Source organism: Bubalus bubalis, chromosome 11, assembly GCF_019923935.1.
Source record: "Bubalus bubalis isolate 160015118507 breed Murrah chromosome 11, NDDB_SH_1, whole genome shotgun sequence".
In the NCBI taxonomy this organism is placed as follows: Eukaryota; Metazoa; Chordata; class Mammalia; order Artiodactyla; family Bovidae; genus Bubalus; species Bubalus bubalis.
Genome location: NC_059167.1, coordinates 81,620,720 through 81,641,860, shown reverse-complemented (window position 1 = coordinate 81,641,860; position 21,141 = coordinate 81,620,720). Strand labels below are relative to the sequence as shown.

General features: G+C 56.1%; 3 protein-coding genes across 7 annotated transcripts in view; 2 read left to right on the top strand and 1 right to left on the bottom strand.

Moving 5' to 3' along the window:
* The first annotated feature begins 856 nt into the window (after positions 1 to 856).
* On the top strand, positions 857 to 10,664 carry JPH4 (junctophilin 4). Its single transcript, XM_006065746.3, has 6 exons — positions 857 to 1,558; positions 2,080 to 2,630; positions 3,371 to 4,142; positions 7,590 to 7,708; positions 8,059 to 8,591; positions 9,503 to 10,664. Exons 2-6 carry the CDS (start codon positions 2,252 to 2,254, stop codon positions 9,584 to 9,586), a joined length of 1,887 nt encoding a protein of 628 aa, XP_006065808.2. The 5' UTR covers positions 857 to 1,558; positions 2,080 to 2,251; the 3' UTR covers positions 9,587 to 10,664.
* Positions 10,665 to 11,372: 708 nt separating this feature from the next.
* On the top strand, positions 11,373 to 19,789 carry AP1G2 (adaptor related protein complex 1 subunit gamma 2). Of its 3 annotated transcripts, none has more exons than XM_025296105.2 (22): positions 11,373 to 11,509; positions 11,884 to 12,088; positions 12,491 to 12,615; positions 12,757 to 12,898; positions 13,019 to 13,115; positions 13,285 to 13,361; positions 13,479 to 13,574; positions 13,966 to 14,046; positions 14,335 to 14,433; positions 14,604 to 14,659; positions 14,828 to 14,941; positions 15,109 to 15,249; positions 15,335 to 15,389; positions 15,470 to 15,592; positions 16,988 to 17,074; positions 17,165 to 17,292; positions 17,552 to 17,656; positions 17,950 to 18,070; positions 18,151 to 18,286; positions 18,936 to 19,099; positions 19,325 to 19,423; positions 19,511 to 19,789. In XM_025296105.2, exons 2-22 carry the CDS (start codon positions 11,885 to 11,887, stop codon positions 19,610 to 19,612), a joined length of 2,352 nt encoding a protein of 783 aa, XP_025151890.2. In that variant the 5' UTR covers positions 11,373 to 11,509; position 11,884; the 3' UTR covers positions 19,613 to 19,789. The 3 variants fall into 3 exon arrangements, with proteins under 3 accessions (XP_025151890.2, XP_006065810.2, XP_025151891.2); XM_006065748.3 differs by having other exon boundaries at positions 16,985 to 17,074; XM_025296106.2 differs by lacking the exons at positions 11,373 to 11,509; positions 11,884 to 12,088; positions 12,491 to 12,615; positions 13,285 to 13,361 and having other exon boundaries at positions 12,622 to 12,898; positions 16,985 to 17,074.
* THTPA (thiamine triphosphatase) overlaps positions 18,737 to 21,141 on the bottom strand; it is a 42,281-nt gene continuing 39,876 nt past the window's right edge. For all 3 annotated transcript variants that reach the window (XM_044925325.2, XM_025296107.2, XM_006065749.3), the window contains one exon: positions 18,737 to 20,590. In XM_044925325.2, the coding sequence (XP_044781260.1) occupies positions 20,478 to 20,590 (113 nt within the window). In that variant the 3' untranslated portion in view covers positions 18,737 to 20,477. The remainder of the gene's footprint in view (positions 20,591 to 21,141) is intronic.

The window sequence follows — 21,141 nt, the reverse complement described above, 5'->3', positions numbered from 1 at the left end:
AGGAGAGGAAAGATGTGCCTACTTCTGTCTGTAAACTGGAAGACCCAGGCTGTGTGGCCCCTCTGGTCAGGGAGCCTCAGGGAGCAGTGGAAGGCTGAAGGGGACCTTGCCACAATAAAGCACCCCCCAAAAAAACACGTCATTGCCTCTAGGTTTGCAAAAGAGAAGACTCCAAACACCCAGGTTCTTCGTGGCACCACCCAAGCAAGACCCCTGTTCCTTATTTAAAAACAATGCACGCCCTCATGCCTGCCCTTCCCCTCCCTGGGAAGAACCCAGGGAGAAACAGTTGGAGGGGGTGGAGAATTGTGCAGCCAGGCCTCCTGGCAGGGCCCCATTTCAAGCTCGCTCAGAAAGCGCAGGTGCAGAGCCTCTCGGTCCACTGCAGCGGTTTCTTAGGGAGGACAGTGGACTTGGTGGACACAGGCGTCCAGGCCCAAAGGCTTCCTGACTTCAGTCCAAGCAGCTGGCAGGTTCATCCTTCTCTCCAGGGCCCCACAAACACCACTTCCGGCCCTCCAGCCCCTGCTTGGGCTCCTCCTGCCTAGATGTCTCCCCAGGCCCGCCCTCCCCGTGCAGAGCTTTCTCCTTCCCTCACAACCCTTATTTCACTCTCTCAGTCTCCATATCTATTTCTTCTCCCTCCTTCTCCTCCTCCCCTGCCTCTCTTCTGCTTGCCATCCCTCACCAGCCCCGGAATGGGTCTCCCTCCCCTTCTCCCTCTCCGACAGAATCTCCCCCCGCCTTAGCTCTCATCCCTGCACCTCTTTCTTTGTATTCTTCTCGCCCTCTCCCGGCCCCGCCAGCATCTCTCCTCCCCCGGCTGGCTTCGGCCTCCCCCAGCCTCCCCATCTTCAGCTCAGTCTCCTCCCCCTGGCTCCTCTCCCCTCCCCTCAGCCTCACCCCACTCCCAGCCTGCACCCCAAGGTTTCTTTTCACCCTGTGGGGCTCGGTGCCTCTCTTCGTCCACTCTACTGGCCTCCTCCCTCAGCGCAGGTAGAGCAGGCACCCATCCTTTCCTGCCCCGCCCCCAACGCTAACACCGCCGCTGCCTCTTCAGCCCGGTCTCCTCCTCTCCCCACCCTCTCCTCTCTTCTCTCTGCCGCTTTAAATCTGCCTGGCCCAGCCTCCCCCGCGATGCTGGGAGGGAGCAAACATTGATTTGTGCTGGGATGGAATCAGAATTTTGATTTTTTCCCCCCTCTCCCAACCATAAGAAGAAAATAATAAAAGCACCCCCTCTTGATAGCCCCCTCTTTCTTCCCATCCAGCTCCCAGCTCCTCTTCCTTATCTCCATCCAAGGCAGATTTTTTTTCCCCTACACTGTTCTCATCTCTCCCTACCCCTGCCACTGCCTCGCGCCCCCTCCCTCCACCGCCTGCTCCTCCAGCTGGGGAGAGAGGGGACTCTCTCCTGCGGCTCCCCCACCTTGGCTCTTTGGGTTGGAGCAGTCTCTCCGGAAGGGGAGGGGGCTTGGCTTGTCTGGGCGAGGTGGGAGTGGAGGTCTCCGGTCATGGATGCTGTGCCTGGGAGGCAGCCTGAGCCCCAGCCCACATGGTGAGTAACCTGCCTCCTCCCTTCTGCCTGTCTACCATCCCTACCCTTGCCTTTCCCCTGCAGAGCCTCCCCCAGCCCCATCCTCTCCCCCACCAAACCCTCTATCCACCTTGCTCCGATCTCCCCCGTACATTTTCAACCACCCCCTACCCTTGCCAGGGAAGCCAAAGAACCGGGGCAGAGAGGTCCTGACAGCAGGCAGGGAAGCGGGTGGCCTACGATTCTGCCCAGCCCCCGTCTTAGGACCCCCGCCTACTGCCATCCACACTCGATACTTTGGGGTCCAGGTTGGAAAAGTGGGACTCCCGCTAGGGGTGAGGACCCCAAACCCTGGGAGCGGCCCTTTATAAGAAAAGAGGGGTGGGGGAGCGCTGTGCCTCCAAAGCTTAGGAGCTGCTGGAAGATGCTGCCGAAGGGTGGGGGGTTGGGGGGCGGTGCTGGTGCCCCGGAGCCACTGGGCCAGGGAGCGGCGGGCAAAGAGGAGGGGCCTCCCTCGCCACTTCCCCCCTCTTTCTCCGCAGCCACTCAGGATGAGGGTCCGGCCCTGCCAGCCCGCGCTGGGGCCCCCCCGCCCGGCCCCGGTCTAACTGCCCCCGCCCCCAGGCCTCGCCCGGCTCCCAGGCCCCCAGCCGGCTTCTCCAGCCCCAGGATGCGCTGAGCCACCGGGGGGCTGAGGCCGCGCCAACTACATGCATGTCCCCCGGGGGCAAGTTCGACTTTGACGACGGGGGCTGCTACGTGGGGGGCTGGGAGGCGGGGCGGGCACATGGCTACGGCGTGTGCACGGGGCCCGGCGCCCAGGGCGAATACAGCGGCTGCTGGGCGCACGGCTTCGAGTCACTGGGCGTCTTCACGGGGCCCGGCGGACACAGCTACCAGGGCCACTGGCAGCAGGGCAAGCGCGAAGGGCTGGGCGTGGAGCGCAAGAGCCGCTGGACGTACCGCGGCGAGTGGCTGGGCGGGCTGAAGGGGCGCAGCGGCGTGTGGGAGAGCGTGTCCGGCCTGCGCTACGCCGGGCTCTGGAAGGACGGCTTCCAGGACGGCTACGGCACCGAGACCTACTCCGACGGAGGTGCGGGGCCCTGCCCACTGTCTGTCTGCTCGTCCGCGTGCGCCTCCCCGCTGGCCTGCCCCGCTTATGCTTTCCCCAGCCAGACGCCCCTGTGCTCCACTGTCGTCCTACACTCCTTCCCCATCGATAAGCGCCCCTGCGCCCATCTTTCTGCCCTCTCCCCCCATCATCACACACGCCTCATTTGCCTGTTCCCTGCCTGTTTTTTCCTCTCCCCCATCTGCCTGCCCTCTCCCCTTCCTTGTATGCCTGACCCTCACATCCCGCCTCTCTGACCCTCACCACCCCGTCTGCCAGTCCCCCCCCACTCCCCCCTCCACCTGCCTGACCCTAACGCCTCTGCTCTGCCTGTCCCTTCACATCTCCTCGGCCAGCTTGCCCTGAGAGTTCTCTTTGCCTGCCATGTGTCATCTATACAGCCCGTCGCCCTGCCCCTCACGCCCTCTGGACTGCCTGTCCTTCACACACCCCAGCCTGCCTGTCCCTTCCCCTTTCCCCTGTCTACTCGCACGCCCCTAATCCATGCATCTCCTGCTACCTGCAGAGTCTTCACTCGGCTCTTCCACACCTTGCGACCCAACCTGGCCAGTCTCCAGTTCCTAGTGCCCCTCCCCGACCTCCACGGCAACTGCCCCCACCTCTCCCACCCGACTCTGAGGCTTCCAGGGGCGCATGGGGCTGGGGGTGCAAGGAACGGCAGGTCCTGACTCTTTCTCCCGCTCCTACCCCGCCCCCCGCAGGCACCTACCAAGGCCAGTGGCAGGCGGGGAAGCGCCACGGCTACGGGGTGCGCCAGAGTGTGCCCTACCATCAGGCGGCGCTGCTGCGCTCGCCCCGCCGCACCTCCCTGGACTCCGGCCACAGTGACCCCCCGACGCCGCCCCCGCCCCTGCCCCTGCCCGGCGACGAAGGAGGCAGCCCGGCCTCTGGCTCCCGGGGAGGCTTCGTGCTGGCCGGGCCCGGGGACGGTGACGGCGCGTCCTCCCGAAAGCGCACCCCCGCGGCCGGCGGGTTCTTCCGCCGCTCGCTACTGCTCAGCGGGCTCCGGGCGGGCGGGCGCCGAAGCTCCTTGGGCAGCAAGCGGGGCTCCCTGCGCAGCGAGGTGAGCAGCGAGGTGGGCAGCACGGGACCCCCGGGCTCCGAGGCCAGCGGGCCCCCGGCCCCAGCGCCGCCCGCCCTCATCGAGGGCTCGGCCACTGAGGTGTATGCGGGCGAATGGCGCGCCGACCGGCGCAGCGGCTACGGCGTGAGCCAGCGCTCCAACGGGCTACGCTACGAGGGCGAGTGGCTGGGCAACCGGCGGCACGGCTACGGGCGCACCACCCGCCCCGACGGGTCCCGCGAGGAGGGCAAGTACAAGCGCAACCGGCTAGTGCACGGGGGGCGCGTGCGCAGCCTCCTCCCTCTGGCCCTTCGCCGGGGCAAAGTCAAGGAGAAGGTGGACAGGGCGGTCGAGGGTGCTCGTCGAGCCGTGAGCGCTGCCCGCCAGCGCCAGGAGATCGCCGCTGCCAGGTGGGCACCCAGTGCAGAGCCCGAAGCTAGGTTAAGGGGAGAATGTACGCCGTGGATACGGAAGGGTGGGGCGGGGAGGCGTTGCTTAAAGGGGGACCAAGACCCAAGGCCTAGGACCTGGCAGTTGTAGCCCTGGGAATTTGTTGTGTTTATATCTGAGGCTACAGGTGGACTTAGGTGTAACTGTGGGTGGCTGGGTATTTGAGGGAAGCCCTGTTAGACTATAAGTGTGTCTCAGTGTCTTTTGTAGGGAGTGTGTCATTGTTGTGTGTGGGAGTAGCAATGAGCGCTGCCTTGTGCCGGCCCAGGAAACCTCTTGGAACTCAGACATGTTCCTAGTCTTCCTCGTCTTGTAGCTGATCCAGCCTCCAGGACTCTGCTGCTGGGAGCAACAGCCCCGGGCAGAGAGACAAGAGGTGTACATTCCTAACTACATCCAAGCCAGCCCACAGTCTGATAACATTTCAGCCTTAGGCCTGGGGAAGGTCTAGTTTGTACAACTGATCTGGAAAGTGAAAGTCGCTCAGTTGTGTCCGACTCTTTGTGAACCCATGACTATACAGTCTGTGGAATTCTCCAGGCCAGAATACTGGAGTGTGTAGTCTTTCCCTTCTCCAGGGGATCTTCCCAACCCAGGGATTGAACCCAAGTCTCCCACATTGCTGGTGGATTCTTTACCAGCTGAGCCACAAGGGAAGCCCAAGAATATTGGAGTGGGTAGCTTATCCCGTCTCCAGCGCATCTTCCCGACCCAGGAATCGAAACAGGGTCTCCTGCATTGCAGGCGGATTCTTTACCAACTGAGTTATCACGCAAGCCCACAGCTGATCTACCCACCTGAAAAAATAGTCCCTCTCAGCTCTGACTCCTCGAACTCCCTTAACCCAACTGATAAAGGTTGGAGGGAAGCAGACTTGCCTGTAAATGAAATTTTCTTTCTGTAAATCAGATTACATTTCATGCATCAGGAACCTCATTATCTCAAGCAGTGCAGTCCATTAGGAATATAATGTAAGCCTAATACATAATTTTGAATCTTCTAGTAGCCATGTGAAAAAAATGGGAAGAAAAAGATGAAATGAATTTAAATAATATATCTTATTTAAACCAATGTATCCAAAATATTATCATTTCAACCTAAAATAAGTATGAAATAATTAAGGAGAGATTTTTATATCACCCCCTCTTTTTTTTTTTCCTAAATCTTTGAAATCTAATATATATTTTGCACTTAGAGTACAACATTCAATTTGGACTAGCCTCATTTTAAGTGCTTAATTTTAAGTGCTTAATGGCTTGTGACTGAAGAAAGCCAAAAATCTATTTGTAATGAGTTCATAAGATCCTAATTATACAATTTACACATAGGAATTTTTAGATATTGTTTTTTCTTGAAAGGGGAGGGCATAGTTGAAGGATCTTGTTTGAAATTTGAGAGGGTTTCAGAGTATGAAAGTCAAGATATGTCCAAATATGCTTGGGTGTAAAGTGTGTGTGTGTGTGTGTGAATAGGTCATATTCAGAGTAGAGGCCTGAACCAGAGAATGTCTATGTGTGGATATATGTAAGTTTCTGGATGGTTAGAGTCCAGGGCCTTGAGCCAGGGAAGGGGGAGGGCAGAGCACCAGGGAGCACTTTAGGCTGGATAGGGAGTGGGCATGTGCAGGAAAAACTGGTCTCAGTAGCCAGAAAGATCAGGCAGTAGGAGGAAGCTGGTTGATCTCCCCAGCAACAGGCCTGGCAAACTTGATTGGCTGCTGGTTGCCATGGAAACAGCAGAGCCTCAGCAGCAGGTGCACATAGACTACATCATTCAGGTAGCCTGAGCCTGGCCTGACTCTTGAACACAGACTGGGTCTAGTGGCTAGGCTCTGACCAACCATACCCTCCGAAGTGAAAAGCACAGACCCTTGTCAATGTTGCAGTTTCCTGGCTGCCAACAGAACTCAATGCAACCCCAAACTGTGATCCTAATCCGCTGTCTTAAACTCTGAGACCAGCTCAGTTTCAGACCAGGGCTAAGCATATAGATCCTGAAAGCTGTAAGACAGAAGAACAGGGGTATCTGAGATCCCTCCAAGCAGGTTCTAACAGTCCTTGACCGACCAGGTCTGAGGGGAGGAAGCTAACCATATCTCCCACGGTATATAAAAAGGAAGTAGACCTAAGATGATAGGGGACACCATGACCCTCTCCATACCCTGATACCCAGACCACTTTCCTAGGCCAGATAAAACAAGCCCAGGGCCCGAGGAAGTCACAGGTCTTGATACATTCAAGCCCATGGCAAGTATATCTGATTACGTTTACCTCTGGTCCTTCAGTCAAGATTACCTCTGCCTCTGATCCTACGCCCCATCTTCAATCAAGATTACAGAACTAATGCATTAATGAATAAGGCATCTATGAATAACAGCAGAGGGTAAAAGGGAGGGGAAAATTGAGGAAACATCTGACATCAGATGGAAAACTGAGAAATAACAAAGAGGAAGGGATTGATAATGCTTCAAAGTTACCTGTAACTGAGGAGCAGAGCTGGGCTTCCCTGGTGGCTCAGATAGTAAAGAATCTGCCTGCAGTGCAGGAGACCTGGGTTCGATCCCTGGGTTGGGAAGACTCCCAGGAGGAGGAAATGGCTACCCAACCCAGTATTCTTGCTTGGGAAATCCCATGGACAGAAGAGCCTGGCGGGCCACAGTCCATGGGGTCACACAGAGTTGGACACGACGGAACAACTAACACACAAGGAGCAGGGCAGTGTTGAAGGCTGGTTGTGGAAGGGAGATTAAGCGCTCACCCAGAAGGTATGATCACAATGGTGAGAAAGCATGCATGTTAGCAGGGAGAGGGAATAGGTAGTGGCAGGAAGGGGAGACCCACCCAGTTCCAGAGCTCAGAAAGGAGGAGATGGGGTGAGGGGCAGTGACAGTGATCAGGGGCAGGAGAGAAGGATGTGATAACAGAAGTAGCTGAAGAAAAGATTTTAAATTCTCATAACACAGGAGGTATCAACACAGCAAAGTGGCATAGCTTCTGAGCACCAAGCAGGTGAGCTGCAGAGAGGTGCTAAGAGAGTGAGGCCTCATTTGTCATTGGGAGGGAGCAGGACAGGAATGGAATTACAGGGCTGCAGGCAGCAGGGAGGGCCTGGCCCCTGCAGCTGGAGGAAGGGAAGTGTTACTATTGGGTGAAATGGTTGGAGGGGTGCGAGAAGAACGGGAAGGTGTGATAACAGCAAACTCAGCCCAGGTATTGGAGAGGAAAGCGAAGGCCAGCTGCCCTGCCAGGCCGTGGAAGGGGAGCAGCTGGCAGAGTGTGAGCCAGCTTGAGGCCGCCAGAGGTGATCTCAGATCTGGGGGCTGTGACATGGGGGGTGGTGGGTTGGGAGGGAGATGGGTCAAGGGACTGGAGTAGGTCTATTAAGACCCTGTCCCTGGAACCCGACAGGGCAGCAGACGCCCTTCTCAAGGCAGTGGCAGCCAGCAGCGTTGCCGAGAAGGCTGTGGAGGCAGCTCGAATGGCCAAACTGATAGCCCAAGATCTGCAGCCAATGTTGGAAGCCCCAGGTAAGGTGTGGGTAGCCTGAGGCGGGGTAGGGGGTTGGCTTCCTGGGAGCTGGAGGGACCTGGGCTTGGAAAAGGGGGCAGTGAATCCCTGCAGGGGACTGGGGATGGGAAAAGCCAGGGTATGAGAGTCTAAGGGGACAGAGGGTGGGGACCAAGCCCAGTTGTTTGAGAACTAAAGTAGGCGTTTGAAAAATAGAGTAATAAGGACTGGGGGTTGGAACCTGGCATTGAGAAGCTGTAAAGTTGGGGTACCAGAGTCCTGGGGGGTGACCAGACAGAGAGATAAAATTGTAGCTTTGGTAGCCCAAGGCTAGTTCAGCACGTCTGATTCATAGCTGTCCCTACCCCAGGCCGCAGACCCAGACAGGACTCTGAAGGTTCCGACACCGAGCCCCTGGATGAGGACAGCCCTGGGGTATACGAGAATGGACTGACCCCCTCAGAGGGCTCCCCTGAACTGCCCAGCAGTCCTGCCTCCTCCCACCAACCCTGGAGACCCCCTACCTGCCGGAGCCCACTGCCTTCTGGAGGGGACCGGGGTCCCTTCTCCAGCCCCAAAGCTTGGCCTGAGGAGTGGGGGGGCCCGGATGAGCAGGCAGAGGAACTAGCTGGCTATGAGGCTGAGGATGAGGCTGGGATGCAAGGGCCAGAGCCCAGAGATGGCTCCCCACTCCTTGGAGGCTGCAGCGACAGTTCTGGAAGTCTCCGAGAGGAGGAGGGGGAGGATGAAGAGCCCTTTCCCCAGCTGAGCACCCCAGGGGGCTCGGAGCCAGAGCCTGCAGCTTTGCCAGTCCTGAGGGGCCTGTCCTCAAGGGGTCCTGAAGCCAGGTGCCTGGTGGAAGAGGCTGAGGAGGCTGCTGCAACGGAGAGGCCCGCCCAGCCGGTAAGAAACTCTCCCCCCACCAACCTTGTGCCTTCTGAGTCTCCCATCCTTTCTGGCCCTGCTACCCCTCAAAGTTTGGCCTATCATCACTTCCAGGCCTCTCTCTGACCCCCTGTGGGGCTTTGATTTGCACTTAGCTTTCTTTTTGCCTACCCAGTCTTGGACTATATCCTGCCTCAAAAAAAATAGAAATAGAGAATTTTCAAGCTGGGAGGAACCTCCAAGACCTTCACATTCCAACTCCTTCACTTGACACATGGAGAAACTGAGGCCCAGAGCAGTTACAGTAACTCACCAAGGTTACAAATGAATAATTATCAGTAGAGCCAGAACATCTTCCCGTGCTCTCCTTTCATATCATTTCCACCCCCACCCCCACCTCCACACTTTCTCTCTTTGGTGCCCAGGAATAAAAAAGGAAAAGCTTGTTCCCTCCCTACCCTGACTCTCCCTCCCTCTCCAGGGAAGAAGGGAAATAGGGAAGAAGGCAGAAAACTGGGAGGGTGGAGTTTCCCTAGAACCCTCTACTCTGATTGGACTCCAGGCCTTCTCCTGTTTCCTAGCAACCACATCCTCACCCCTTCATCCCTCTCTGCTTCACTGCAGTAAAGGCGCCTGCTGCCAATGTCTGCTTCTAAGGCCAGGCACCTTCTGCCTGGGCCACGTGCTGCAGGGAGGGGAGAGGAGCGGGGGATGGGCTCACTTGAGGGAGCCAGAGGGAAGGCAGGGCTCTGCCTGGGAGTAGAGGGCTGTTTTGCAATCCAAAGCCAAAGTTGGAGATATCCCTGCTCTCCTCTGAGGAAGGGTGTCTGGGACCCTTCTGCTTTGCCACCTCAGCCAGGGCAGGAGGTGGGACTCGTAGCTGCACCTGGTCCTCAGGCACTGAGACTGCCTTTTCCCCATCTCTCTAGGGAGCTGCCAACCCGCTGGTGGTGGGAGCCGTGGCCCTCCTGGACCTCAGCCTGGCATTCCTGTTCTCCCAGCTCCTCACCTGAGGCACCTGCCTGGCCTAGTTCCGGCTTTGGGCGCTGCCTCTTCACTCCTCTGACCTGCCTTTTTTCTCTTTTCTTCCCCCTGGTTGTTTTTTTCTTCTGTCTTTCTTTCTCTTCTCCCTTCTCTTTCTTTTCTGTCCCTCTCTGGTTTTATCTCTTGCTTTTTCTTTCCCTCTCTCCTTTTAAATTCTCTCATTCCCTCTCGCTCTGTCTCTGTCTTTCCCGCTCCCTTCCCTACCCAACCCTTCTCTCTCTAGATTGTTTACATACGAAGGGCTTTTCTCGCTCAGAGTCTCTTCTCTGAGACACACAATTCTAAGTCAGACCATTGCCCCCACACCCTCCCTGCCTTTTCTTTAGACCTGAACTTGGATGAGGGTGGGGGTTTGGTGTCCTGAGGAGTCTCCTGGAAGCTGAGTGGAAAGGAAGGAACATGGGGAAGGGGTACACTTGATACTGGAGAAGACCGTCGACTGGGCAAGGCACTGGCCGTGCTGCTAGGACTCCGCGACCCAAGGAGCCTGGTGTCCCTCTGAGGCCTAGTGACAAATCTGGAAGGGGTGCAGCCTCCCTCTCTGACCTCGGAGGAGCCTATCTCACCTCCAAGCACTGAGCTAGGTTCTTACCAAACTCCATCCTTCCCTGAAGGAGATAAGGGAAATGAAAAGTAGAACAGCTCCCCAGCATCTTCTCCCTCTTTCTTTCCCCAACAGCCAGCCCCTCACCCAACCCCCTAGGGTGGCATGCCATGTCAAGAGCAATGTGTAAAGGAAAGATAATGTCCCATGCGGCCAAGCCCACCTGCTGACCTCTCCCACCTTTCTCTCTCCCCCTAAAAGTTTATTTGGTTGGTCTGGACTCACGTGTGGCCTTTGATTAAATTCCTAAGGGACCTGAAGAAGACATTTCTACTGCAGAGGGTTAGGGGCACCTGAGCAAGGACCCCACTCCCCAACTCTGGCAGTAGTGGCAGGGGAGGCAGTTCTGGAAAAGGAACCACACAAGAAAATAGGAACTCACAGGGCAAGAGAAGCTGGTCAGTAGTCTCTAAGTGGGTTAGATCCCTTCCCCCATCATATCAGAATCTTGTGAAATGGAAAAAAACAGGAAGGAGGGGATCGAAGGAAGCCAATCTCTCACACACTTGCCAGGCAGAGCAGAGAGGTGAGAGCCAAACCCAGGTGAGAGGTGGGTAGAGAGCTCTGTTGGAGGTTGTGGCTGATCCCTGGTACTAGCTTTTCCCCTGGGGACAGGAAGCCCTAGGAAGAGGGGGCTTGAGGGTCCCCAGGGGATCTTTCCTCCCTCCCCTGCATGAGGCAGAGGCAAGCTGCCTGCCAACCCCCTCCCTCAAGGAATGGCCTTGCCTGGGAATGCCCACCACACACAAACTCTTCTTTTTTTTCTAGTCAAACTCTGTTTACTCCTTGGCCTGCCTCCCTCCTTCCTCCCCTCTCAACCTTTACTTCTGATTTCTATTTCATGGAATTTGGGATTGACATTAAACTACAGCAGTGCCGCCAACACCAAGTCTTGCAGGAAAAAAAAAAAAAAAAAAGAAATTTAACAAAAAAAATATATTAATAAAAAAGTTCAAAAAAAGGGGGGGGAATTGTCCTCTCCTTTGGGTGCGATGGATTCAAACCCAAGCTCTCAGAAGCTCTCCAGTGAAGGAGCCCTCTTGGGAAGTCCCAGGCCTGTTAGACAGTCTCGCCGCCTCGAAGTAGTTAAAAAGATCCTTCCCTTAAACTCTAAATCACAAAGGCCTGAGGTCAGAGGATTCAAGATTGCTCTGCACGGCGGCCAAAGAGGGGCGGGGTCCCACAATAGGGGCGGGGAGACGGAAGGATCAGACCAAGCCCGGACCTTCCTCGGGGCTTGGACCAGGAAGCGCTGGGGGGAGAGCAGCGGAGTTGAGACTGAAGCCAGGTGAGGCTGGCGTCCTGGTGTGGGGAAGCTGACACCGCCTGAGAAGGGGACGGGGGTCTCTGCGAAAGAAACAGCGCCGGGCTCTAGAAGGAAGGGAATAATTGAACTAGGGATGGGAAGCCAGGTGGAGACCCGCCTTTGGGGGGGAAATAGGCGGGGTTCCAGCGCAGGCTCGGTAGCGACGGGTGCGGGGTGGGGCGAGGACGCATGCGTAATGGAGGTCTCGGGCGGGATTTGGGGACAGGGATCAGTTTTAGGGTGTCTTGGGACCCGGGCCCTCAGGAATCTGGTTTATTGCAAGCCTGTGCAGAAAAGGCCGGATGCTTACTGCCAGAGGGTTAAGGCCCTCTCCGTTTCCGGGCTCTGCCCGCCAGGATGGTGGCGTCCTCCCTGAAGCTTCAGGATCTAATCCAGGAGATTCGTGGGGCCAAGACCCAGGCCCAGGAGCGGGAGGTGATCCAGAAAGAGTGCGCCCACATCCGGGCCTCCTTCCGCGATGGGGACCCCCTGCACAACCACCGCCAGCTGGCCAAACTGCTCTACGTCCACATGTTAGGCTACCCCGCCCACTTTGGACAGGTACTGGGCGTGGACGCCTCCCGTCCGAGTTTGATGAGAGAAGCTAGTGGGGCACGGTAGCGAACACCCCCTCACTTACTTGTTTCTCGATTTCTTTATTCTGCGGAGTTTCTGGGCCCTCACAGGGTGTACCGCAGATCTCCTTGCCCTTACAACCCCAACTGGTCATCAGATGGACTGAACCCCTCATTCTCTGGCCAGCGCCATTCAAGGCCCCTCCTCTTCTCTCCCAGTCTTCGGTTTCCTTGAAACTAAATCTCCTAAACCTCTATTCTTGTTGAACGGGGCGGTCCTGGGGTATGCTGCCCCCACAGGTTAACCTGGTGTAAAGGAGAAAGAAAAGCCACGCTAGTGCCTCCGGTTTCACCCCTACCCCTTCCTGGTCTGCCCGCTTCCCTGTAGATGGAGTGCCTGAAACTGATCGCCTCCCCCAGGTTCACAGACAAGAGGGTGGGCTACCTGGGGGCCATGCTTCTACTGGATGAGAGGCAGGATGCCCACCTGCTCATTACCAACAGCATCAAGAAGTGAGAGGGTTCTGGGAAGCACTTGGAATCAGGGAGATGGGAGAGTGGGGAACTGGGAAATCCCAGGGGTTTGCCTGCTGTAGGTACTGGAGGACTGGACTTCTCAGAGGCTTGACTGACTGTCCTCCCCAAACTCTGCAGTGACCTGAGCCAGGGGATTGAGGCTGTCCAAGGCCTAGCCTTGTGCACACTGAGCACCATGGGCTCTGCTGAGATGTGCCGGGACTTGGCCCCAGAGGTGGAGAAGCTGCTCCTGCAGCCCAGCCCCTATGTGCGCAAGAAGGTGAGACAGCAGGTTCTAGGCTCTTGCTCCTGCACAAACTGTCCTGTCTGCCACATGATAGAGGTGGGGGATTCCATCCTGGCAGAGCCCCGCCCTCTCTGAGCCCCCTGACCTCTGCAGGCTGTTCTGACTGCAGTACACATGATCCGGAAGGTCCCTGAACTCTCTGACATCTTCCTCCCACCCTGTGCCCAGCTGCTTCATGAACGCCACCATGGTAAGGCCACAGGGCTCCTCGTCCACTGCCTCAGCTCTGGCTGTGGGCAGCAGGGAGCCCTAGGACAGGAACAGTAGCTCCCAGGTGAAGGGCAGCATGTGCATGCAAACACGCACACAGTAGACTCCCCTGCGCCCTGTCCACCATTCGCTCCCTCGCCCTGACCCAGGCATCCTGCTGGGCACTGTCACGCTGATCACCGAGCTCTGCGAACGAAGCCCTGCAGCCCTCCAGCACTTTCGAAAGGTGGGCTGGTGAAGGGGTGGGCCCCGGGCCAGGAGGAGAAGGGCAGTGGGGTTGGAGGGGGCTGAAGGGAGAGAGGATTAGGAAGAATGCCCAGGTCAGGCTCTGCCCTCCCTGCAGGTGGTACCCCAGCTGGTGCACACCCTCCGGACTCTGGTGATGACAGGATGCTCCGCAGAACACAGCGTGTCTGGAGTCAGCGACCCATTCCTGCAGGTGGGCTGATCCTTCCCTGCTGCATCCCTGGAACAAAAAGCTTAGGCAGCCCATGGCCAGTGGTCCCCTCCCAGACAATACTTTGGTTCATCAGTAACTTGGGCAGGAGGGTAGCAGGCACCAGGTCATCCCAGGTCCAGTGTAGGGAGGGGGAGTGCCTGAAAACTAGAAAATCCAACTTGGTAACAATTTTTTTTTTTCCAAAGACTGTCCCCAGATCTCCTGGCCTCACTCATCTCTGAACCCTCCCAGGGCCCAAGGGGACAGAGGAGGCTGGGAGGAGGGAGCGCAAGGAGGCCGTTGGGAGCCAGCCAGACCCCTCACAGTGCTCTCAACGTTGGATTTCTGTCCTCAGCCCCTTACCCCCAACTTTTATTTAACCCAATTTCAGGTCCAGATACTTCGTCTGCTTCGGATTTTGGGCCGGAACCACGAGGAGAGCAGTGAGACCATGAATGACTTGCTGGCCCAGGTTGGGGTGGGGGCCTGGGTTATGGGTGTTGCTCTGTGATCCCACTGGCCTGGGCGTCCCTCCCATGACCACTCCCCATGCAGTGGCCAAATGATCGTGTCTCCATTTCTTTCTGGACTGTGGTCTCTCCTGAGGTCAGGGACACAGTCTGTTGCAGTGCAGTAGTCCCTGGCACATAGTTGGGGGGGGGGGCGGGGGTGGAGGGGATGGCTAGACTTCTGTAAGCTGTTTGAGGCATGACATGAGGAAAGGACGGAGCCCCTTAGAGCTTCTCTCCCATCCACGCAGGTAGCCACAAACACGGACACCAGCCGAAATGCAGGCAATGCGGTTCTGTTTGAGACGGTGTTGACCATCATGGACATCCGCTCTGCCGCGGGCCTAAGGGTACCGTCCCCGAGGCCCCTCCCCTGGGCCCCTCCCACCCACGCTAGCCAGGGAGACAGGTCCTGTTCTCCAGTTTCTCCTCCCCACCCTGGGCACCCTGTGCCATGCAGTCCCCACTGCTGAATGAGCAGGCTGCTCCTTCCCTGACTCCCAACCTCTGCCTCCCATAGGTTCTAGCTGTCAACATTCTTGGCCGCTTCCTACTCAACAGTGACAGGAACATTAGGTAATAGGCCCAGGTGTCTGGCAGGGCTGTGCCACTGAGTCCTTGACCCTCTGCCCTCCTTCTTCCAGAATCTCCGGATTCACCAGCCTCTTATTTCCATGCCAGGGCAGGACGGGTGGGTAGAGGGCTGACGGCAGGGTATGCTAAGGACCCTCGTGCTCTGACCAGATATGTGGCGCTGACGTCCTTGCTGAAGCTGGTGCAGTCTGACCACAGTGCCGTGCAGCGGCACCGGCCCACCGTGGTGGAATGTCTGTGGGAACCTGATGCCTCCCTCAGCCGGTAAGCAGGGCAGAGGAACCATAGCAAAGAGTAGAGGGCCCAAGCACCAGGCCAGCTCAGCAGCTGGAGAAAGGGGACTAAGGAGACAGGTGCCTGGGAAAGGGGGCCCCAAAGAATGTCATGGGGTGACCTGGGAGACCTTGTCTAAACACACGTTTCTTCTCCAGGCGGGCCCTGGAACTGAGCCTGGCCCTGGTGAATAGCTCTAACGTGCGAGCCATGACCCAGGAACTGCAGGGCTTTCTGGAGTCCTGCCCCCCTGATCTACGGGCCGACTGTGCCTCTGGCATCCTACTGGCAGCAGAGAGGTGAGAGGATGGGTGCCCAGGAGGTAGAGAGGGTGGAATCCAGGGAGGGTCATTGCCAGGACTGAAGAGCCATGATGTTCCCTAGGTTTGCCCCAACCAAGCGGTGGCACATAGATACCATCCTCCGTGTGCTGACAACGGTGAGGCAGGGGCTGGGCTGAGAGCTGGGTGGGAGCGGGCAGGGTTCACCACGCTGACCAAGCCACATTCACCCCTCCAGGCAGGCACCTATGTGCGCGATGATGCAGTGGCCAACCTGATCCAGCTGATTGGGGGCGCCCAGGAGCTCCACGCCTACTCTGTGCGCCGCCTCTACAGCGCCCTGGCTGGGGACATCTCCCAGGTACTGCTCCTTCCACCAGGCGCAGGGCTGTCCACCCGTCTCATCCCTTCCTGGGCTACCTGCTCCATACACCAGATTCCCAACTGTTTTTCCCCTAGAGTCACAGCTCTGTCTCGCTCTCTTTTTTATCCTCACAGCTTTCTACTTAGTAGAGGAGTCAATGAAGTACAGAGCCCTGCTTATAGTTAGAACACCTGGACTTCTGTCCTGGTTCTGTTACTTACTGTCTGTGCAACCACAGATGACTCATTGAACTTTCTTCATACCAGGTCTACTCAGCATTCTACCCTGCCTACCACCCAGAGCTGTCTTGGTCAAACAGGATACAGATAAAAGCTCTTTTTGCATGTATTAGTTCTTATTACTACCTTGAATGCTGAGTGAATTCACAGATGCCAACCAATAACCAATATGCCAATACCCCTTTCCATATTACTTTAGTAGGCTAGGCAGAAACCACCTACCCCTTCCTCAAAGGAGGACCCCCTCACTTCATCCTCACCGCACCCCTTGTGGTTAGGCCATGGGAGGGGGGCGGGGTTGTTTTGTTTTTGGTATTTCTTTCTGAATTTTATCCTACAGCACTTTTAAAAACTGAAACAATTGATTCACAATACTGTGTTAGTTTCAGGCGTACAACAAAGGGATCCAGTTATAAGATGATTATTTTCCTAATGTGGATCATTTTTTAAAAATCTTTATTGAATTTGTTGCAATATTGCTTCTGTTTTATATATATATATATATATATTTTTTTTTTTGGCCCTGAGGTATGTGGGATCTGAGCTCCCCAACCAGGAATCAAACACATACCCTCTGCATTGGAAGGCAAAGTCTTAATGACTGGACTGACAGGGAAGTCCCAAGATTATTTTCCATTATAGATTATAACAAGATATTGAATGTAGTTCCCCGTGCTATACAGTAAACCCTTGCATATTTATTTTATATATAGTAGTTTGTATCAGTTTATCTCCATACTCCTAATTTATCCTTCCCATCCTTTGCCCCATTGGTAACCATAAGTTTGTTTTCTATTGCTGTGAGTGTTTCTGTTTTGTGTATGGATTCATTTGCAATATCTTTTAGATTTCTCACAGATATCATACCGTTTGTCTTTCTCTGGCTTATTTCACTTAGTATAATCGTGAGATCTGTTGTAAGCCATGTAGTTCTTATACTTGGCCACTAGAGGGCAGAGGAAGCCCAGGAGCCAGGACAGAGCCCGGAACTAACACAACTGCTCATAACTGCTCCCTGTGCCAAGGCCCTTCCCTTTCCCCACCCCTGCAAACTCTACTATCTCTGCACTGCCTAAAGGGATGTCACGGGGTCTGGAAGTGAGGAGGGGACCCAGACGCTGTTTCTCAGCATGTTTCTCATCCCCCACAGCAGCCACTGGTGCAGGTGGCAGCCTGGTGCATCGGGGAATACGGAGACCTCCTGCTGGAGGGGACCTGTGAGGAAACCGAGCCCCTGCAGGTGGGTCCTGCGTTGGGGGTACACTGAGGAGGGACATGTGAGGGGAGTCAAAGCCGGCCCCAGGATCACTCTCTGTGTGCTCCCTGGAAGGTGGAGAAAGAGGAGGTGTTGGCACTGCTGGAAAGGGTGCTGCAGTCCCAGATGTCCCTGCCAGCCACCAGGGGATATGCCCTCACGGCCCTCATGAAGCTCAGCACCCGGCTCCATGGGGACAACAAGTAAGACTGGGTCCCGGCCCCTCCCACAGAGCCTCTTCTTCGTACCTCCAGCGAGAGATGTCCCTTCACCACGGCCCCCAGTTTCTGAGTTACCCTCCAGGCCTGCACCTCCATCCCCAGCCCCGTCCTTGGGTCCTTTTGAGCCAAGTATCGTGGGTCTCTCCCTGCTCTGTGGGGGCCTCTTCCTTCCCTGCTGCATCCTAGAGGTGAAGGGCAGGACAAATGGCCCGTCCCAGTCACAGACCATCCTGTGGCCCAGCCGCATCTGCCAGGTGATGTCCATCTACGGGAGTTGCCAGAACGTGGAGCTGCAGCAGCGGGCGGTGGAGTATAACGCCCTCTTCCGGAAGTACGACCACTTGAGGTGCGCCGCTGACGGTGTGGGACCCAACCCCCAGCTCGCTCCTTATGTCCCTTTCTGGGTGCAGGGGTCGCAGCCTTACCTGTGCCCGCCCACAGTTCATGGACGCTAAGTGGGCTTCCCACCCTCCTTGTTCATCTGAAAGCCAGTAAAACTGTTCCGTCGTAGGAAATCAGAGGGGTACTTCTGACCCACCATGAGCCCAGGTCTCTCATATTCTTACCCCTCCTCCCACACATCTCTTGTGAAAACCCCAGGGTCTACCCAGAGGGGTACACCTGCCTTCTTCCTCTCAGGGCTGCCGTCCTGGAAAAGATGCCTCTTGTGGAGCGGGGTGGCCCTCAGGTCGATGAGGAAGCAAAGGAAAGCAAAGTAGCCCAGCTTTCGGAAGCAGCCCCTGTCCCCACAGAGACCCAGGTGAGAAGCCAGGGGAGCCCTGGGGGAAGAGCATGGTCCAGCTTCCATACCGAGCCCTGACCCTTCTGCCCTCTCTCCAGGCCTCAAAGCTCTTGGATCTGTTAGATCTCCTGGATGGCCCTTCTGACAATGCCCAGCACCCTCCCCCTCTGGATCCCAGCCCAGGAGACACTTTGATACACCTCCTTGACCTTCCCTGCACTCCCCCACCCCCTGGTAAGCCTCAGCAAAGGGGAGATGTCTTAAAGAAGGGGCGGTGGAAATAGGTGCTTCCCCTTCTAAGCTGAGGACCGAGATTCGGATTCCCTCGTCCCTGCTGTGTGCTCCCATCACATCCCCATCTTAGTAAAAGGATTCATTAGATCATACAGTCCCCTCCTGGACACCCTCCAATGTCTTTGGCCCGGGGTCCTGCTTCCTCCCTGCCCACCTCACAGGCTTTCCCACTGCCCGCTCCACTGGCCCCTCTCAACTCGCAGGCCCTCTCACCTCAAGCCCTTGGTGTTCATATTCTTTTCACATGGAATGTTCTTTCCCCAGCACATTAAAATAACTGGCTCATTCTCCATTTTCAGCCTCAGCTAAAATGTCAGATGCTTCCCCTCCCTCTCCTGCTTAAGTTAGTTCCCCCCACAGGTTATTTCCTTGACAGCACCAGTTACAGACTGTGATTGTTTTCTTGTTTATTGTTTTTCTTTCCTAAGCTATGAGCTCCACTGGGGACCTCATCTTCTTGTCCACTCGATCATTAGCATCTGGAGCAGTTCTCTGCACCCAGTGGGTGCTCATTTAATTTTTCTTGCATGAATGAATGAACTGTTATCTTCAGCCCATATACTGAGTCACTTCTCTCTCCCTACGGTAGCTCCCATCCCAAATCTCAAAGTATTTGAGCGTGAAGGACTTCAGCTGAATCTTTCTTTTGTTCGACCCCCTGGAACCTCTACTTTGCTGTTAATCACTGTCACTGCCACCAACACCTCAGGGGGTGACGTCACCCACTTCATCTGCCAGGCGGCTGTGCCTAAGGTTTGTAGAAGACCAGGACTCAGGTAGCCTGGATACTCCAGGAGAAAAAGCCACTAAGTAGAGGAGGTGCTGGGGGTGGAGGGAGGGTGAGATGAGAAGGGAGCGACTGCAGAGACAGGCACTTGGGGAGTCGCGGGAAGAGGGTGTAAAACTACTGGGTGTGGAGTGGTTGCCTGAGCCAGCCAGCTGCCTTACTGTGTGCTCTGTCCAACCTCCTGTGTTCAGAGTTTCCAGCTGCAGCTACAGGCCCCCAGTGGAGACACTGTTCCAGCCCAAGGTGGCCTTCCCATGACCCAACTGCTCAGAATCCTCAATCCTAACAAGGTGAGCTCCAGGAGCCCCTCGAGGCTAAGACCTAGGGCAGGGAGGAGTCATCTGTGCTTACCCTGGTCTTCGCTCTCCTATTCCTAGGCCCCCTTGCGGCTGAAGTTGCGCCTCACCTACGACCACTTTGGCCAGTCGGTACAGGAAATCTTTGAGGTGAACAACTTGCCGGTGGAGACATGGCAATAACTCAGCCTCCACTCAAAGCCTGAACTCCTGTGCCCCCAGATCAGGAACTACTTGGATCCATATCTGAGGGTGACCAGCAGGTGGCACTCTGGTCCTGTCCTTGCTGCTGCAGAAACTGGGGTGGGGGGAACCCCACAAATGATGAAAGCCAATAAAGCCCGAGGGGGCAAAGCCATATTTGAGGTAGAAAATGTATGTGAATAACAGACAGGGAAGAGCCTTCTTACACAGGAAGTAGGTATCTTGCCCTAAGCTTTTGGAACTGGTTTCAACAAAGGAAGGTTTTCCTTCTACCCCTTTTCTGGCTGGGGAGCAGATGTGCCCCTAAACCTCCACAGGAGGCACTCTACTCTCTAGGCCAGGGCAGGGCACAGGGGTAACGTCAAACCAGAAGTTCTAGATCTCTAACAGGAATCCTCACCAGCTTCCCCAAGCTGCTGCTGTTCCCTGTAGCCCCGGGCAGGGAAATCCCTGCTGCCTCCCCTCCTCTCTAACTCAGCTGTAAGGCAGTTTAGGAGCCGCTGGCAGAATCAATGGCATCGACCAAGGGAGGGGGGTGGCAAGGGATTTTCCTGTGCTTAACTACTGATCACAGCTAAGTGGAAATCCTATAAACACGAGCGGAAATCAATGGAGGCTGCTTAGCGGCCAGGGGAGAGGGGCAGCCCACAGATTGCATCTGACGGATGAGGGAGAGGAGGCAGCCAGGGAAGGCTCCAGGAAGAATAGCAGAGGGTAGGGTGAAGGAACAGGCAGAGCTGGAGCGAGAGGAGTCACTGTGGGAAGGGGAGCCAGAAGGGAAGAGGCACGGTGAGCCCAGGAATAAAGCTTCTCAGCCCCGTGTCATGTCCAGATCTCCAGTCCCCTAAGGCTTCTCTTTGGAGCTGTACACTTCTAGCAGGCGCTGGTAGTCCTGGGGCCGGAAGCGCTGCAGGTACACAATCAGCTTGGCAGGTGCCCTCTCCTGCGCCAGCACACCTACAGGCAAAAGGAGAATGAGGAGAAAACCAGACAGCCACAAATACTGTGCCTCTCCCTGCCCACGAAGCTGGACCCCAAGTTGTTTCCAAGGCAGCACTGGGATTCCGAACGCCAGCCAACCAGCTTATCTAACCCACCAGCCTACTCCCTGATTGGCCTGGGGAAGCGGGGCCGAAGAGGACCACTTGAGGCAGAAGTGGGCCTAGGAAGCCAAGCACGAGCCTCTCCTCTGGCAAGGAGAAGTGGTGAAGGGCACTCAGGTGCCAGGAAGACAGAGGGTGCCTCAATAGCAACTCATTTCAGTTACTGCTCCTGCCCCCCAATCAAGATTAAAGCCTCTCCAGGCAGGCCAAAGCTCATTAGCTTGGTAATGAAGCACATGCAGAGATGCACACACAGAAAGAAACCAAGGGGTGTAGAAAGGAGAAGCAGCTACGACCATGAATGAGGAGGGATTTGCAGAGAATTCTAGCCTCTGTGGTGTGGAGCCACAATTAGCCAGTGTCTGATTGTTAGTGCCTGGCAGCATGCTGGGCCGATAGCAGGGA

What these genes read in the sequence shown, in the direction of transcription:
- JPH4 (XM_006065746.3), top strand. Translation starts at nt 2,252, where the DNA reads ATGTCCCCCGGGGGCAAGTTCGACTTTGACGACGGGGGCTGCTACGTG. An exon ending in CGAGACCTACTCCGACGGAG is followed by an intron (nt 2,631 to 3,370) that starts GTGCGGGGCCCT and finishes CGCCCCCCGCAG; the next exon opens with GCACCTACCAAGGCCAGTGG. An exon ending in CGGAGAGGCCCGCCCAGCCG is followed by an intron (nt 8,592 to 9,502) that starts GTAAGAAACTCT and finishes CCATCTCTCTAG; the next exon opens with GGAGCTGCCAACCCGCTGGT.
- AP1G2 (XM_006065748.3), top strand. Translation starts at nt 11,885, where the DNA reads ATGGTGGCGTCCTCCCTGAAGCTTCAGGATCTAATCCAGGAGATTCGT. An exon ending in GCTTCATGAACGCCACCATG is followed by an intron (nt 13,116 to 13,284) that starts GTAAGGCCACAG and finishes GCCCTGACCCAG; the next exon opens with GCATCCTGCTGGGCACTGTC. An exon ending in CTGCACTCCCCCACCCCCTG is followed by an intron (nt 18,287 to 18,935) that starts GTAAGCCTCAGC and finishes TCCCTACGGTAG; the next exon opens with CTCCCATCCCAAATCTCAAA.